Genomic DNA, 18,577 nt, shown 5'->3' with positions numbered 1-18,577 from the left:
AACTGTACTTTTTCCTTGTAGAATATGTCCTAAACATATAGTGTCGAATGAAAAAAATTGTTGTACCCACCCTGTCTTGGCATAAAATAGGATGCGATATTTTGTATTATGCAAATTCAATGCATTTGTTAGTTGTGGATTATTACACGAAATTGGTTGAATTAAATCCTTTGAACATGTTCGCGTTTTCAGATACTGTCATGAAATGTTTGAAGGATTAATTTTGGTGCTGGGGAATATCGACGATATTAGTCTCGGACGTGAGTCCGCAGTTCAGTTCAATGGGACTTTGTACATAACATCTCTGAATCTCGTTATCCCTAATTAAATGGGATGGTGGACCGAACGAAACAAATAATCGAAAAAGTAATATCAAAAGCTTTTGAAAAGGGGGAATAATTTGAACTGATTCTACTAATGTACGAAAATACTCCAGTTGAATGTGGGATTTCCCCATCTCAGTTTATAAAGTTTAGGAATCTAGGAGATATTCTGTCTCCTTCGGATCAAGAACTGAAACTTCAGAAAGTCAATTTCGAGCACTATAATGATTCCAGGAACTATCTGAGACTGAAACAAAAACATTACTATAATAGAAATAGTCATGATCTTCGACCCTTACAGATTGACGATAGAGTAAGATATAGAAAGAGTTAGGTTCGACTTGAATATTTGGCAAGATTTTTGATAGACCAAGGGATCGTCATGTGGATTGAAAAATGAAGATGGGTCACAAGAAACGAGAAACTGTGGTTTGAAGATGATTGACAATGTTTCATGATGAATTTTATTAGTTCGGACTTCTATTGTCTACTATATAAAATGATTTGAAATCCCTGAAACAACTTAAAAAGAATAATTAAAAATGAATAGCTGAAAATAACAATTATATTTAGCAAAATAAACCTGAAATGAAATAATAGTGAAATAAACTACAAGTAAAAAAATATAACAAATGAATAAATAAAAACAAAATAAAAATAAAGGAATGAAAAAAGAAAATAAAAATAAAAAGTGTAGAAATTCCAAGTCACGTTAGTTCACGACGTTTTGATTGTTAGTATCTACAATCGTCTTCGGGTGATGACTGGACTGATTCCTCCGAGAGATGACTATTTATAGGTCGTTCAAATACTTTCACTTATCCCTGCTTTCCATTTTCCGCTTCACTGGTTCCGTGTGAGATGACCGTTTTGGCGGGAGTTGGCCATTTTTCGCTTGATGATGGGTTTCCATATGTTGCGTATTTCTACGCTGGCCTGGCTGAATACGTTATTGGACAACATGTATGCGGCTTCCTTGAATTTTCTCCTAAACCAATGTTCCTCTCTGTGCCAGATCTCAGCTTGGGAGCACTCGATGTTGTGTTGATGGTTCCAAACATGGTTTGCGATTCCTGATTTGCTGGTTTCCCCTCGCTGTGTGTGCTTCTTGTGCTCGGCAATGCGAACATTCAATGGACTCTTAGTTTCACCAATATAGGATTTTCCGCACTCACAGGGTATCCGGTAAATGCAATTCTTGGAATTGCAGTCCTCGTTTGGTGGCCTGGTTTTCGTGAAGCTGCTACGGATAGTGTTACCGGATCTGAAAAAGGTTCTGATGTTGTACTTGAAACCAATTCTTCTTATCCTCTCCAATAATCCTCTGATGTAGGGGTTGTGATGGCTCCTCTTCCTTGCGAGGCTCCTGCTGTCTTATAGCCGAAGTCTTTTCTACCATCGCTTTGGAGTAGCCATTCTGTTGAAGGTCATTTTTGATGATGTCTAGTTCCTTCTCGAGACCTTCCTTTGTATTACAGATCCCAAAAGCACGGTCTAATAGAGTCTTGATGATTCCTCTTTTAGTCGATTGATGGTGGTTGGATTCGTGGTTCAGATACTGTCCCGTATGAGTGGGTTTTCGGTATACATATGTTTCCCACTTAGTGTCGGTCCTCTTCACCAAAACGTCTAAGAATGGCAATTCGTTGTGGATTTCCTTCTCCTTTGTGAACGTGATGGAAGGTCTCACGCTGTTGATGTGTTTCAGGAAGGCGTCTAGTTCAGTATTCCCATGGTTCCATATTATGAAGGTGTCGTCAACATATCTCAACCAGACTCGGGGTTTCTTGTGGGGCTTCTTCAATGGCCAGAGTTTCAAACCACTTCATATATATGTTGGCTATGACTGGTGAAAGTGGCGATCCTATTGGCAGTCCCTTATCTTGTTTAAAGAATTCGTCCTTCGGAATTCGGAAAGAGAAACTGTGGGTTAATGGAAATTCTGCCAAATAACGTAGAAAATGCCTCTAAACAACAGCAACTTGAAAATGATAGTGATATTTACTTATAAACTAGTAGCCTATTTGAAATCATCAGTGATGAAGTTTTCAATGTCCCTTGTAGTTCATCAGGTAGAATCATTGAGAAGCCAGATCGATTAATGTATTTTTAGTTTGATTGTATCACTAACCATATTATTTTGTTTACCTAATATTGAGAATCGGAATGAAATTGTTATGTTTTTCACAGAATATCGATGTGAATAAAACGCAGTCTATCATGAACTTGCGTGTGATTTGATTCCTTCATAACGAACAAATTTATAGGACCTATCAAAATAAATGACTTGTTTGATATAAAAAATCAATTTCATTATGGCTATACGGGAGTTTATTACTTTTGCATCTAGAGGACCTTTTTCTGAAGATGATTTTTTCTTCTACTTTTCTGTCCCATTTCTTGTTTGTACGGCGTTTGGAGAAATTCATGTGACAACCTGCATCTAATTCATGAAAGTCGAACAAGAACATTCGGCAAATCACCCCCTCATTTGGGATATTGTTTTCACTTTCTCAAGATTTTCTATTGCGCTGTCTACATCCACTTCAGAATTATGATAATCATACACTCTCAAAAGGTATGAAATGATAATTCAGCATGGGCTTGCATTCTATAAGAGCACAGACGCAAATTTTTCATGCAAATACGAAAAATACGTTTTTTATGGAATTTTTCATTAACTTTACCGGCCTATGTTGGATTCAATAGATAATTTTACCTTCCACACGGTATTTAGACTTTCTGAAAATAGTTAGTTTCTTTAGTTTCTACAGGGTTTGTCGTGAATTATTACTGCACTATTACTGCAAGGCAGTGAATGAACACTATCCTGATCAGTGGATTGATTAGAGAACTCGTAAAAAGGCTCCAAAGTTATCCCGACCTAATGAAGGTAGCCACGAAAGTTATTGCCGCGAGAGGTCGCTGAGGGGCGTGAGGTCAGCTCTCGTGGTTCTTTCGTTGTTCATTTATGGAAATCAGGAACTTTTTCGAATCATCAGACGGGGAGTTAAAAAATCTGTTGAAGATGGCAGGTTTAAGATGGATGATTACCAGGGTGGACCGTATTAAAAGCGGTACTGCAGCTTAGATAGAGTTTTTGTGTGTCCTAACAGAAATCTATGAGAAGTAGGATATAAAAAAACTATGAATGGAAGGTTTGATATATTCAAAATTTCAGTACCGAAATGAAGATGAATAATAAAAAAAAATACAAAAAGTGAAAGTGACAATGAATAATAAAAATTTAACAGCTACAAAATGTTTCAATTGTTAGTATCCACAATTACCATCAGTCGATAACTGGTTTAGCTTTATTTTTAATTTTTTACATATTCTTAACCTGAACTACTAATTATTCGATCCATTAATGTATTCTTTTTTAGTCTATGTTTATTTTTGATCTCATTTTTCGAATATCTTTTTCTAACTGATATTTTTCATATTTCCTCGATTTATTTTTCCATTTAATCATTTCCTTCTCAGTTGGATTTCATTGCCAACTCGTAATTATTAGGAGTGGAATGCGTTTCACAACCGATAAGCCATTTGGCATGTTTATCATCTGTAAATTAGCGATCGAATCCACTCACGGATCGGAGACGCCCTGAGCAATGAAGGGTCATGTTATTGAGATCTAATTTATATGCCAAAAACTTGCAAAACGAACCTGAAATGAGCCAAAATCGAACATACATCTCTTAATACTTGAATAGATGTTTAATGTTAAACTGGTGTTGACTTCTCGCCCTCTAGCGCCCTCTGACGGGCACGGCGATGGTGGGCCTTATTCTAATGTAGATATTTATTATACCTGTGGAATTCAAAAGTGCTTTGTTCCCAACCAATTTCAGTTGAAAAACCTAGTTACTGAGACCTGAATAGTATTCAACATTGCCTGATAGTATTATGGTATAGTTTATATGAAGTCAGTTCGAATGGCATAAAAACTTAATAGTTACCGAACCAGATGTGGCTGGCATACTGTGAGTGGGGGGTAAAAAATTCATACGACGTCTGATAATTATATGTGGGAGGTTCTATAGAGGAATCAACTAGTAAATTTATCAGACCCGAATATTAGTCTCCCATTCAGCTGTTTGGATTGACTCCGTACAGAGTATAACCTATTTGAACCTATTTGAACATTTTTCACTCAAACCAGTTTCTTCTGAGTTCATTTCATTTTGAACTCTCCTGGAACATGTTTTTCAAATAGGTACAACATGCAACAATCAAAAATTCACGTCGTTTTCCGATATATTAAAATTCCATGATAGTAGGCACTGAATTCTCAGAAATATCATTGCATTAAAAACAAAACCATTGTTTGTTTAAAGGTGATTCACAATGTTTCATGATGAATTTCATTAGTTCGGACTTCCATTGTCTAATATTATATAAAATGATTTGAAATTCCTAAATGAACCAATACAAATGAAAAATCAAAAACAACAGCTGAAAATAACAAAGCAAAAAAACTCTGAAATGAAATTACAGTGAAATAAAATGCAAGTACAAAATAGAACAATTGAACAAAAAATAAAATTAAAAAATTAAGAGATTTCAAGCCAAGTTACTTCCCGAAGTTTCGATTGTTAGTACCTATCCACAATCGTCTTGGAATCTCTTGATTTTTTATTTTTTGTTCAATTGTTCTATTTTGTACCTCCTTGCATTTTATTTTACTGTAATTTGATTTCAGGTTTTTTTGCTTAATATAATTGTTATTTTCACCTATTGTTTTTAATTTTTCATTTGTATTGGTTCTTTTAGGGATTTCGAATCATTTTATATAATATTGGACAATGGTCCGAACTAATCCGAACTAATGAAAAATGTTGTCAGGTTGTGATTTTATATATTTTATCAGATGATGAATTGTATAGATTTACAACCTGACAACAATATTTTCATTTTAATGCAATGATATTTCTGAAAATTTTGTGTTTACTGATAATAGTAGGCGAATACAGAAAAAGTGTTCACCATCCTCCTCTAGATTATGTTTTTATAATGAGCTGAGATTTTCGTTATCGAATCTTTTGAGCGGAAGGACCGACAACAAAAAAACCAAAATACTAGATGAGATTATTGTTGAGAAAATGGAAAGATTATGGTCCGGATGAAATCATGAATGATTTGATCAATGATATGGATCTGAGATCATCCAATCACGAACTTGAGAACTTGTTGAATATACGGGAACCAAACGTTTTCGAACAGAATACAAATTACAGATATGTTATATCTGAACAGTTTCTTGCTGTTGTCGCTGACTGTTTCTACATAGAGAACTCTTTCACAAAAACACAGACAAGACATCAGTAGATGAACAAACTTGTTCCTGGCGCACTTCAAGGTCATGCGTCGCTGGTAAGTATTTCAGAGAGAAACTTTAGTGAGTGGAAGAGAGAAACGTGTGACGTCATCGACGCAGGATGGAACGAGTATCGTTGCGATTCACGTATGGAACTCGGCCCCCTTGCCCTCGCCCCCCATTAGTACTCCACATCACCGCTCAGGCCCTCGTGAAACTCCGCATTACCCCTTGGCCCTCTTGTCACGTTTCGGTCACGTGTTCCCAATTAAAAAAAGTTTATAGTCAAGAGAATCGAACCCAGGACGTCCGTGCGGTAGACATTGTCCTTAGCCTCTACACCAAGGTAAGATATTGGAAGTAATTGCGAATGTTGGGTATTTACAGCGTAAAACTTGTCGGGACCGAAATTGATTCATTTATATACTTGACCACATTTTTTTTGATTTCCGTAGAATGTAAGGGAAGTTGTAATCGTCATTATCATGTTGAAGATAGAAAAATATACTTAGATTTGGGAGATAATTAATATTTTATGTAAAGATGTGTATGTGTGTGTGTAAGAGCGAGAGACGCGTGTGACGTAATCGAGGCAAAGAGAGATGGAGATGGTATCGAGGTTTTACCGGTTGCTAGCGCAAGCAGGTGTTGCCAGTTGTACAACAAATCATTGTTTATGGAGTAATGTAGCGTTGCCGGTTTGAAAATGAAGGGTTAGGAATACGACTGTGTACGGGATGTCTCAAAATACATCATTTGAAGGAAAATGCCATTGCGTCGAAGTGTACAGGGTGCGTCAAAATATACCATTTAAGAAAAAAACATGTCGGTTCAACAGAAGTCTAGCATTCCAACATGCCAAAAGGGCACTAATTCTCGTATCTTTGTTAACCAAGTTAGCAGCATCGGGGGGAAGAGGATACCCAAGAGTGTCAAGGGGTTACGCGTTGTGAACTCAACGTGCGTGCTATGGGGGGGGGGCGAAGTATTCAACAATGACATTTCAAAATACGTGGTTTTCCATAAGTTCGACGGTTTTCCGTGCGTTTTCGATCGTTTATCATGGGTTTTAGATCGTTTTTGTGCGTTTTCGATCGTTTTTCGTGCGTTTTCGTGTGTTTTTCGTGCGTTTTCGTGCGTTTTACGTGCGCTTTCGATCGTTTTTCGGGCGTTTTCGACCGTTTTGCATACGTTATATATTTTTGTTTAGGGTATCATAAGGCGGTGAGTTTAGATATAAAATGAGAAATGATTTTGAATAGAAATTTATTATACATTTTTATTTTGGTAATATATCACAAAGCCATTTGTATAAAATATCTACGTTTCGGAGACTGCAATTGTAGTTGGTTCGCTTGCGAATGTGATGCATACAGTGTAAGACACCTTCGTTCTTGTCTGATGTGGAAACCATCCAAGTTGTATTGTCATAGCCCTCCAAATTCACAACGCGTGTAGGTATATTCAACTCGTGAAATTTTTCAATTTGAAAGTCATGTTTTTGATGTCCTCGCACATAAATGACATCGACATCTTGTAGATTTTCCGTGAGGATGGCATCCAATTAATTATATTCCACAAAGCCAGAGGAATACCTCAATACGGTATTCAAATAGGAAAATGGTGTGTTTGGCAGCAGTAAAAAGTTACTACACTGAATTCCAATCCTAATGGCTATTTCTTTAGGATGGAATTTTTGCTCGACGGTGAAGCCTTGAATATCTACAACAGCTATTCTTATGTTGACTCTTCGATTGATACTGAAGCAAAATCACATTTTCAGTTCCATTTTTCAATAATTTCGCTGAGTGGGAGGTGTTCTATGACAGTGTCGTGCACAATTATGCAATAGGCTCTTGTATGCAATAGGTGTGGAAGAGCGCTATTCTATCTTTCTCAGAAGATAGAAGAGCGAACGATGCCATTTGCTACATAACATCAATCAACCTTGTTCTTTGTAACTGCTTTTTGTGTAGCAATAAAAACATTTATTATTATTATTATTATTATTTTGAGGAAATCCCTCGGATGCTTCGATTTCAAGTTTTATATCAACACTGGAACTTTTGATGCTCTTTTCCCTTCTGGAACAATCGATGACAAAGAAAGCTTTGTCCGTAAAGACGGTGGAAGTGAGAAGAGTATTATGTTGATTAGTCATTTTGTAGCTGAGACCAAATTGTGAGTAGTTGAAATAAGCTTGCGAAAAATTCCCCTTTGCAAAATTCAAATGCATATTTTTCTCGGAGTAATTCTCACCGTTTAGAGTGAGCGTTATATTGGTGATATTCAAATGATTGAATATTGTTGGATCATTTTTGACTTTAGTGTGGTCACGATTTTTTTGGAAACATACAATCACATAGCGAGGGCTGTCGAGGAACGAGGAGGTCTTGACGGCCTATATCTTATTTTTTGCACCTTGTGTGAGAGCAGGCAGCATATGAAGTTCCCATTTTCTGAACGGTATGAGAATAGGAGTGTCTGCTTGGTTAGCTTTCAAAAGTTGCAATTCAATTTGATCATGCGGAAAGATTCGTTTAACTTTCAGTTCGATATTTTCAATTTTCAATTTAACTTCCGTTTTCGGCGTTAGTGCAGTAGGAGTCTCTTCTATTTTTTGAAACCGTTGCTATCATCTCCAGCTCGTACTAATCGAATGGTATGTTTACCGTAGAAAACACACTGATAATCGTTGAAGATATTCAAAAAATGCTTGATGGGTATGAGCATGTTGAATGTTAGATGAGTTGTGTTGATGACGCCTGTATTGTTGGGAAAAGTCCAACCGGAGGTGGCCAAGTGTTTGATATCTTCGTCGGTGTAGATGAGAAAGCTTCTAACAGTACTAACAATTCCAAGTTCACGAACTGCTTCCAATTCCCTACCACTCCGCTCATAACTAGCAGATTGAAACATGAAAGCGCCAGAATTGTTTACAAATGACACCTTACCGTCCCCTTTGGTCGTCTCAACTTTTGCACTAATGAACAGCAGACTATCGTACAAAGCATCGTAGGCATCATATTGATTGATGTTGATTTCAATAACATCGTTGTTGCGGAAAGATTTGACATATAGATAGTAGGTCCGCCATTCTACCTTCTGCATGGACTCACCGATTTGCCGTTTTTGGAAAATATTGAACACTTGATTGGCCAACATGATAACCATGAGATTCCGGAAACAATTTATTTTCCGTTGTCAATAGTTGTCGACTAGTGAAGGTCTTGGTGAAGACTGACTTGGGGTACGGAGGTGAATTATTTTTATAGATAGTAGGCACCATACTTCCGCTTCAATTCCAAGCGAATTATTATTGCTTCGTTTCGGAAATCCATGAGCCTAGAATTTTGGTCTAGCACTCGCAGCGTAATATTGTTTATTTCGTCTCTATGTGCAATAGGTAAGTAAATGGGGTGATTAGGTGTTTCGTCAATTGCATACCCAGGATCAACACCAACAGCAAATTCGTATATCGTATGAGTCGGTGTGTCGTTGTAGAAGGCTCCAAACGTAATGTTGCTATCTATGTGTATGGTGCGTACTTTAATGATATCCACAGGTAGATCGGATTCATGATGTAAGTTTGGCTTGAGAAGAGTAGATTAAAACCCCAGTATGTGAGTCAAGCTATTTGCAGGTCGGAAATCAATCGAGTGCTTCAGACAGAATATTTCACTTTTCAGAGTATTAATATTCGGTTTTTGATAGAAAAAATTCTCAGGGTTTTCCTTGAACGTTTTAGGCGTGATGTATTTGTTTATTAATTCTTCAATGTCATCAATTTCGTAAGATCCAACAGGTATATCGATGCTTTTCTGTTTAGTTTTGTCAGCGTTTTCATAGTAGTTGAATTTCGTACCTTCTTCAATGTTAGGTATACTGTTGTACGAATGGAAACTGAGCAAAGCCAAAGTATATTCAGAATCAGAATCTGATCGAATCGGTGGATTGAAAGCGATGAAGAGCGTCGAAGAACGACTCGTTAGCGTTAATATCATAGACATGACTGATATAATGTCAGTATGACATCTCCTTAAATAATGATTGAAACAACAACATCTTGAATAAAAATCATTTATTTTTACAATAAAAGCATTCTATTTGCGAACTTACAGGACCATAATACAAGTGCCCTTCTGACAGTTTCGCTATTATTTTTTGTAATAACTGTAATAATTGTAATAATTTCCACAAACCCTCACACACGCCACCACATCCCACGCTGACTACGTCACTTTCAAGATTTTAATGTTTTATCACTATTATTATTATTATTCGATCCACATTCTCCAGTTCAATTTCATTCAGCACAGTCAGTCGAACGATATTTGATTCCTCCATTCTGATTAGCTGACCGACACTACTCTGTAACAGAAGTTAGGTTGAGTGTTCTACAAGGTTCCGTTTAAGAATCTGAAAATTCTCAAAATGAATCTTCATATGACAAAGCATGGACTTTAGTCATTTCCTGATGATGCTTACTTGGTATCTTTCAGTGCAGGCTACTACTTCAAGTGTTCCTATGACGACAGTCATTCTCATTTCAAAAGCTATCGAGGTGAAGACTGTATTAAATGGTTTGCCGATGAGTTGTCTGATATTGCAAAATTTATTGAAACCAAAATTAAGAATATTGTGCCGATGACAGTGCCTTCAAATGATATCGGTGCTGCAACGACTTGTCATATTTGCGAAAAACTGTTCGCCTCCAAAGATGTTATTGTGTACGATCACGATCACTATAGGGGGGCGGTCCGCGGTTTAGCGCACCAAGCCCCTGTAATGTCAATTTTCGAAAATTATTCGTGGTACCCACTTTTCATAATCTTTCAGGCTACGACAGTCACTTCATTATTAGAGATATCGCAAAAAAAGGCTATGTGAGCATACTTCCCTCAAATAAAGAAAAATACATTTCCTTTACACAGAAGGATGCTGAAACTAAAGTTAAATTCCGATTTATAGATTCTTTTCGATTCATGGGAACATCGTTGAATGAATTAGTATCCACATTGGATCAAAATCATTTGGAAATTTTAAAGAAAGAATTTAGTCATTTAGATGATGAGAAATTCGCTCTTCTCAGCAGGAAGGAGGTATTTCCGTATGATTATATAGATACCATGGAAAATTTGAACATCAATGAGTTAACATCACGAGAAGAATTCTATAATAAATTAAATCATGAATACATAACAGAAGAGAAATATGCTCACGCACAAAATGTTTGGGAATCATTCAAAATTACAAATTTGGGATCGTATGCGGACCTATATTTGAAAACAGATATTTTATTACTGGCAGACGTTTTTGAAAATTTTCTTCAAAAAAGAATGGCAACTTATGGGTTGGACCCCGCATGGTATTATACTATGTCTGGGTACATGTGGGATGCCATGTTGAAGTATACGAAGTGTAAATTATAAATTTTAAAAGACATTGACATGATTATGTTTGTAGAAAAGGGGACAAGGGGCGGAATATCGGTTTGTTCGAATAGATATTCTGAAGCAGACGATAAATATATGGAAGCATACAATCCCGAAAAACCTTCGAAATATCTTTTATATTCAGACGTTGATAATTTATATGGGTGAGCAATGTCAGAATTTTTACCTTACGACGGTTTTCAGTGGGTGGAAAATTTTGATAAAGATGTAACTGAAATTCCTGACAATGCTTCAGAAGGCTACATATTGGAAGTTGGTTTGGAATACCCTGAGAGATTACATGATTCACATAAAGATTTTCCGTTTTGTCCAGAGCATCAAACACCACCAAATTCCAAACAAAAAAAATTAATGGGTACCGTGTATAATAAAGACAAATATATTTTGCATCATTGCAACTTGAAACAAGCATTGAAAAACGGTTTGATTCTAACTAAAATTCATCGGGTTATAAAATTCAAACAATCTGCACGGCTGCGTTCTTACATCGAGTTGAATACTCGTCTAAGGGCTGCAGCCACCAGTTCTTTTGGCAAAAATCTATATAAATTATTGGTAAATGCTATTCTTGGGAAAACGATGGAGAACATTCGGTTAAACAGGGTGGTCAAACTTGTGAATTCCTGGAACGGTCGTTATGGCGCCAAAAATTTGATTGCGAGCCCCCGATTTCAGAGTCGAATCGTTTTCGATACAGACTTGGTGGCTATTGAATTGAAAAATACTGAACTTATTTTCAATAAACCTCTGTTCATCGGAATGGCAATTTTATATATTTCAAAAACATGCATGTTTGATTTCCATTACGATTTCATGGTGCCCACTCTAGATATAGAAAATTGCAAGTTAATGTATACAGATACAGATAACTTCATCTACAAAATAACGTGTGAAGACGTCTATTCAGAACTCATAAATTTGATACTTCCGATTATTCGCCCGATAATAAGTTTCAAATTCCACTTGGGAATAAAAACATTTTAAGGGCGAATCTCGCAGTTACTTAACAGTTGAAGGGGAGGGGGACAATATGTGAATTCTGTTTCATCTAGAGAATAAAAGTAAAAAAATCACAATAAATGAAAGAAAAAAGTGAAAAGAAACATAAGTTAATCATCATCTTTTTTGTCTTTCTCATTTCAAACTATATCTTGATGAAAAATTTTAATAACGAACGTTACTGAGAGTTATTTTCTTTTCAGGGCACTACCAAACGCGACGTTTTTAGCTGCTATGGATGGAATCTTTTTCCTGGTCGACAATACAACGGGAAACGGATCAAATACGACAGTTGCCGTACCTCATTATCCCAGCGGTTACACTCTTCCACAAATCGTGGTGGCATCCATTGTGGTGACCCTGCTCATGATTGTTGTGGTGGTCGGAAATATGTTGGTGATAATAGCGATAACAACGGAAAAAGCATTGAAAAATATTCAGAACTGGTTCATAGCGTCTTTGGCCGTAGCTGACTTTTTTCTTGGATTAGTTATAATGCCGTTTTCATTAGCAAATGAGTTGATGGGATACTGGATTTTCGGAGCTTGGTGGTAAGTGTATAGTTTCACTCTACATCTGATAAGAATATTGATAAGGATGGGTCGAACATTTTTTGTTTTTAGTTTTGTATGGAGGTTATCAACAAGTCACACAATACAAAATGAAAACTGAATAGGAAAAAGGGCTTTTTTGTGTAATTTAATGTTCGTATGGAAGTAGTAGACATTTTTTAGACGAAACAAAAGCACTACAGAAAAATCTTCAAGGCGCTCTAAGAACGGTGACTGTGCGAAAGTAGCGATTCACCTTGGATTTGAATCGCTTGAGAATGAATTCCTTTAGAAGAACGTTCTCAGGAAGTTTATTTCACATGATTGCAGTTCTCCACAAGAAAGAGTTCCCAAATAATGAAGTTTGAAGTGTACTGAGTTGAATCTCAAAACGGTGAGCAGCCACAGTCCATCACGTATTTGTGATATGTACCGCTCCTGGTCGGATGAAATGTGCCAAGTTACTTGAACACTTCCCGTGAAAGTATCTATAAATCTTCAACCATCAAGGATGCAAGTGATGTTGGTGTCTCCAACCAGGCGGATAGCTCTCTAATCTATGGAATCCAGCAGCTTTAGGGTATACTGGGCGGCGGAGCTCCGTACATGGGAACAAAAACTCCAATCAAGGTCTGATCTGAGCTGCACGAAGCATCATAAGGTGCTTAGATGTGTACATTTTTTTTGTTCGAAACAGTGTTCCAAACTTTTGAGCGACATGATTGTGCCAAGCCATATTGGTATCCTTTTTGACCCACAACAAACTTAGCTAAGCAGAAAGCGGAATGGTCTGTCCTGACATCATCATATCCGGTTCGGAGACATTTATCTCTCTAGAGAAAACCGACGTCTGGGTTTTCGTGACATTGAATTGAATCTGGGTACTTTCCCTTCAATTCGAAATCACCTCTGGATTCTTAATAAGATATTCAACCTCCTGCTGCCGGTGAAGATATGTATTGGCAGCCGATGTCCTGGAATCCAAATGGAATGACGAGAAAAGTGTGCTGTCGTCGGCAAAGCAATGTAGTGGATTATTAGTTTCTTCCAATATGGATTCCTAGGGAACATCAGCCTTGGTGGTGAAAGTATTCGAGAGATATCCATCGACGGCCACTTGCAGGGAATGTTTTTTCAGGAAGCTGGAGAGCCATTGACAAATATGATCCGACAAGCCAAAGAATTGAAGTTTGGCCAGCAAACCCTTATAACACACACAGTCAAAGGCGTGTAATTCAATGTTTATATGACAGTAGTTGTTTCAAGAGGGGCTTTCTTGGAAGTTTCTCACATTATTTTGTAGGAAGATGGAGAAGTAGAAAACCTTTTTTTCCTAAAAACTATATTCTAAAAATATGCTCCTTCCAAAAAAAACTGGATACACTGACATTTCCATCAATTTCTAGAACTGATGCACTGTTTGCTTTGAGTTTTTTCTGAATCATGAATATTTCATTATCATCATATCATGAGAATAATACCTAATTACTTTAATCTCTGTTATAACTTGAGTAGCATATTTTATTAATTTTATTGAATTTTTTCATCCCATGATTCATATGATATTTCCAATTGGATTCTGTGAAAATATGAATGCTCCAGAGATTCACAAAGTACTGTTTGATCTCAATTCAAGAAAGACGATTTTTTTGGCCCCAGCTTAATGAATTTTCACCTTTTATAAACTGAAAGAGCACACTTTTCAGTTCACCCCGGTAAGTCACTACGTAAATCCAAAGTATTTTTCACAAAATAACTTTATTTATCAGTAACTTGGCTCATGTAATATATTGGCCTATCAGAAGAAATTAAACAGATACGTATCTTTAAATAGGTTGATGGATGTAGCCGTTACTATGTGGGAGGAAATCATTATGAAAAATGAGAATTAAAACTGTATATGTTTTATACCACTTGTATTTGTTATTAACGTTACTACAGTTTCGTCCTATACGAGGAAATGTTTGTTTTTTGTTGTTTTTGTTCTAAATTGTTGAACGTCCTAGACAGGTGTCAAAGTTCTTCTCATAACTATCGATGTCGACAGAAACAGACGATGAAATTGATTTTTTTTTCAAATAATTGTGAAGACAGTAAAATAGCGAGAACAAAATAAACGTGTGCGTCTCGGGACAGCCGTCAGAAGTGCTAACTTAAACTCATCTAATTTGAACTATTCAATAATGACGAACAACTAGAGACAAGCTTAGGTTATCACTTAAATTCTATGTATGCTAGTATGATAATGGGAGAAAAGGTTATTTATTATTAAAATCTTTTATTGATTATTTTGTGTATATGTACATATATTATAGCTACCATAAGCCCACTGTTACTTTTGTAGGATTGTATTTATGTACTTTGTATTTCATTCATGATGATAATCAGAAATTTTCACAATATAGATTTTATTCTCGATACGCGTTTCACTACAACAGAAGTTTTCTCAGTTGGACTAGCGTATCGAAAATATACAGTGCATTTCTTTAATGTCCCGCCCCCTTTCATTTATTGAACGGGACAACTCAAAAAATTGAAATTTGGGATAATGAAATTGATGCATGAATACTTCATTCTGAAATGAAATTGACAGATATGAAACTTTCAAGATCGCGACTGAGCGCTATCTGGGAAAAAAATTGAATGGAAAGGGGGATTTTGTGACACATCATTTTGAAACCCCTGACGAATACAAAATGGCGGAACATTTAGTAATTTCCTGAAGACAAAGACATTTATATCGATATTTCTAGAAATATTTCTTTTTATCTGCCGTATGGCGATTCCAACATCTTGATATGGTTTGTTAAGATTTTTTGTTTATAAAAACGACAAAAAATGTCAGTACGACAATGAACATAATTGTTCAGTTAGAATATTCTCATTTGGTTTTCGGTTTTACTAGTAGTACGTGTGACGCGTAACTTTCACGAGACCGAAAGGATTTTCAATGAACGTTTTCCGAATAGTCCAATCTGTAGAAAATATTTGAGGGAACTTGTATCCAAATTCACAACTACCGGTAGTATACCTACATAACGAATAGCCTTCAGCAAATGCGAATAATTGGTGAGATGGTAGTAAATTCTGAATAGTCTACTTAGTCCGTCGAGAATGTTTGTGAAGTGTCACCTTCTATTGTGTGGAGACTTTTGAAGAGGAATGTGTATCATCCATACAAAACTAAAATTTGTTTGAAGGTGGTTGACAATGTTTCGTGGTGTATTTCATCAGTTCGGACTTCCATATAATATAAATTGATTTGAAATTCCTGAGAAAATATTAAAAAGATCAACCGAAAATAACGATTATATTTGAACAAATAAACTGAAATTACAAAGAAATAAAATATAACCAAACAACAACCAAAAAATAAAAATTTAAATATTGTTAAAAGCTGAAAATTAAAAATTATTATTAACAAAAAATGAAAAATAAAAATAAAAAAAGATTTCAAGTTATATCACGTCGTCTCGATTGTGGATACCAACAATCAAAACGTTCAGTTTTTTTGTTCAAATTAAATTGTTATTTTCGGTTAATTTTTTTAATATTTTTCCAGGAATTTCAAATCAATTTATATTACATAAGACAATGGAAGTCCGAACTGATGAATTAAAATTAAAATGTTACACCAATCAACTGAAGATGACCCTGATCGAAAAACAGAATTCTGCGAAATCATGACGGAAACCATCGCAAGGCATCTTACCTATCTCCACAATATTTGTTTTAGTGACGAATGTACGTGTTTTATAAACGTGAATGTTTACAGACAAAATTGCCGTTATTGGAGTGACACCAACCCTCACGTTTTCCGGGAAATGCATACCCAATATCCAGAAAAAATTAACGTTTTGGCAGGAATATTGGGAAACCATATTGTAGGACCTCTATTCATTGATCAACATTCAACAGGGGAACTGTATTTGAATATGCTGACGGCCAGTCGCCATCTTGAAAGTTCCATCTGTAAATTTCACTTGAGAATAAAGTATTCATGCATTAATTTCATTATCCCAAATTTCAATATTTTGAGTTGACCCGTTCAAAAACTAAAAGGGGTGGCATTAAAGAAATGCACTGTATATTGTGAAGATTTGTGATTATTATTAAAATTAGTACTATTGAGTTCCATCATGTAACAGGCCAGTGTATTCGAAACTTTTTATTTTGTTTTGAAAAATGTTAGTTAAGTTTTTGCGTCATTTGGTTGACTTCTTTCAGAAGACTCACTTAAAGCTCCCACCAAATATCCAGATCCATAGGAAAACACTAGTAATGATAGCATTATTGTGCTCAAAACTCAAAACACTGATCCTCAGAACTAATTTACTCATGTTGGGCTTCAGATTGGTCAACTGTAACATTTAACTATCGTTCAATGTTTCATTATTTACGAAATCCCCATGAAACAACATAGTACTCATATTGTTCCCTCACCTGTATACTCGACGAAAGGAAATAATCTGAACCACATAGACAGAGAGATGTCGTTGATATAAAATTCCTGATGAAAATCAATTTTTAAAGTACACAACGAACCTATGAGGTGTTAAATTAAAAAGCCAACGAAACTTGAAACTTCGAGTATACTCTGGCGAGGGATTCCACTTCATATGATAATGAATAAACGCTAGTCTCAAAGGACTAAGATTTTAATTACGGGCCGTGTTCAAGATCAGTACAAGCGGCTTTACCGCTAGAGGAGAGATTGACATTATAATCAAATCAGTTAGAAATTGAAGAGATTTTGATGATGAATGGGATGCTGATGCAATACTCACCACATGAAAAAAACACTTCTCCATCTGATATTATCACTCATCTTGAAAAGAAAGATTTGGCTTGAGTGTAATACTTATAATTTAATAATATTGGCTATTATTGAATTCCTATTCTGGAATCAATGAAGTTGCCCCGGAGCGCCAATTATTTTTTATTGTTGTTTTTATTTTTATCGTTGTTTTACAATGAAAGTTATTCCTATTCCTGTTCGATAATTTCAATATTTGATTCAAAAAGAACAAACAGGTTATAATATGCAAAAAAAAAAATTATTTCAATTCAATTTTCCATTGTCTGATATTATATAATATGATTTGAATTATCTGAAGGATGCATGTTTGATGCAGGATCCCACAGAACGATTCGAAAACGATCAGAAAACGGATCATGAATCAGAAGATTCGCCAAGACATGGATAATACTCACAACGGGAAATGGTGAAAGTTGGTGAGGAAACAATGCCCAGTGAAAAACTTAAACAGGACAAACGAATCCGCCAACGTCGCTCACGGACATAGAGAAATCCTTTGCGCCAACATCTGTGTCCAATTTAAAAATATTTACTGCAGTGGTCAGTCCTCCATTGGTCAGTCATAACGAGGTATAAGAATTCAGATAGAAAATCAGGAAATAAACGGATCGAGAACCAGTTCCAACAAATGATATAAGCGATGGAGAACGAAGAGCTGTGAATGGCCTACGAAGAGATAACACCATCAAGGTCCCACCTGCAAATAAGGGAAACGCTATTGATGTGATGGATACTGATCTCTATGAACAAAAAATCGGAAATGTTCTTCAAAAGGGGCAATACCCGAATATTGTGCGGGACCGTACTGTATCAATTGAAAGGAAGTTGTACAAGACGTTGAAAAAACATCGAGTCTATTTTCCAGAAAAGGAGAGATCATCGCTAACACCGCACCACAGTAAGTCTCCTCATCTGTGTGGACTATCCAAACTCCATAAGAAGTTCCATTTCTCAAAATTCGTTCAGTTCTTTACTTGCAATTATATAACCACAACAAGAAAAACTTCATCTTTCGTGAGGTATTCGAAGCATTTCTTCGAAATACTGAGGCAATAAGTCACAGAGCAAGATAAATTATTCAGTTTCAAGACTCTACTGGATCGGGCTTT

At 36.0% G+C, this 18,577-nt stretch overlaps 1 protein-coding gene across 2 annotated transcripts in view; it reads left to right on the top strand.

Moving 5' to 3' along the window:
* The window catches only part of Octalpha2R (alpha2-adrenergic-like octopamine receptor), a 562,038-nt gene that overhangs the window by 207,481 nt on the left and 335,980 nt on the right, over positions 1–18,577 (top strand). For both annotated transcript variants that reach the window (XM_074175188.1, XM_074175189.1), the window contains exon 2: positions 12,302–12,649. In XM_074175188.1, coding sequence (XP_074031289.1) covers positions 12,333–12,649 — 317 coding nt within the window. In that variant the 5' untranslated portion in view covers positions 12,302–12,332. The remainder of the gene's footprint in view (positions 1–12,301; positions 12,650–18,577) is intronic.

The sequence above is a fragment of the Leptinotarsa decemlineata genome, unplaced genomic scaffold (assembly GCF_025532065.1).
Source record: "Leptinotarsa decemlineata unplaced genomic scaffold, Ldec_3_MD MMD2_tig00000882_RagTag_RagTag, whole genome shotgun sequence".
Lineage (NCBI taxonomy): Eukaryota > Metazoa > Arthropoda > Insecta > Coleoptera > Chrysomelidae > Leptinotarsa > Leptinotarsa decemlineata.
The sequence above is the reverse complement of the archived record's forward strand: the minus strand, read 5'-3'. Positions and strand labels throughout refer to the sequence as shown.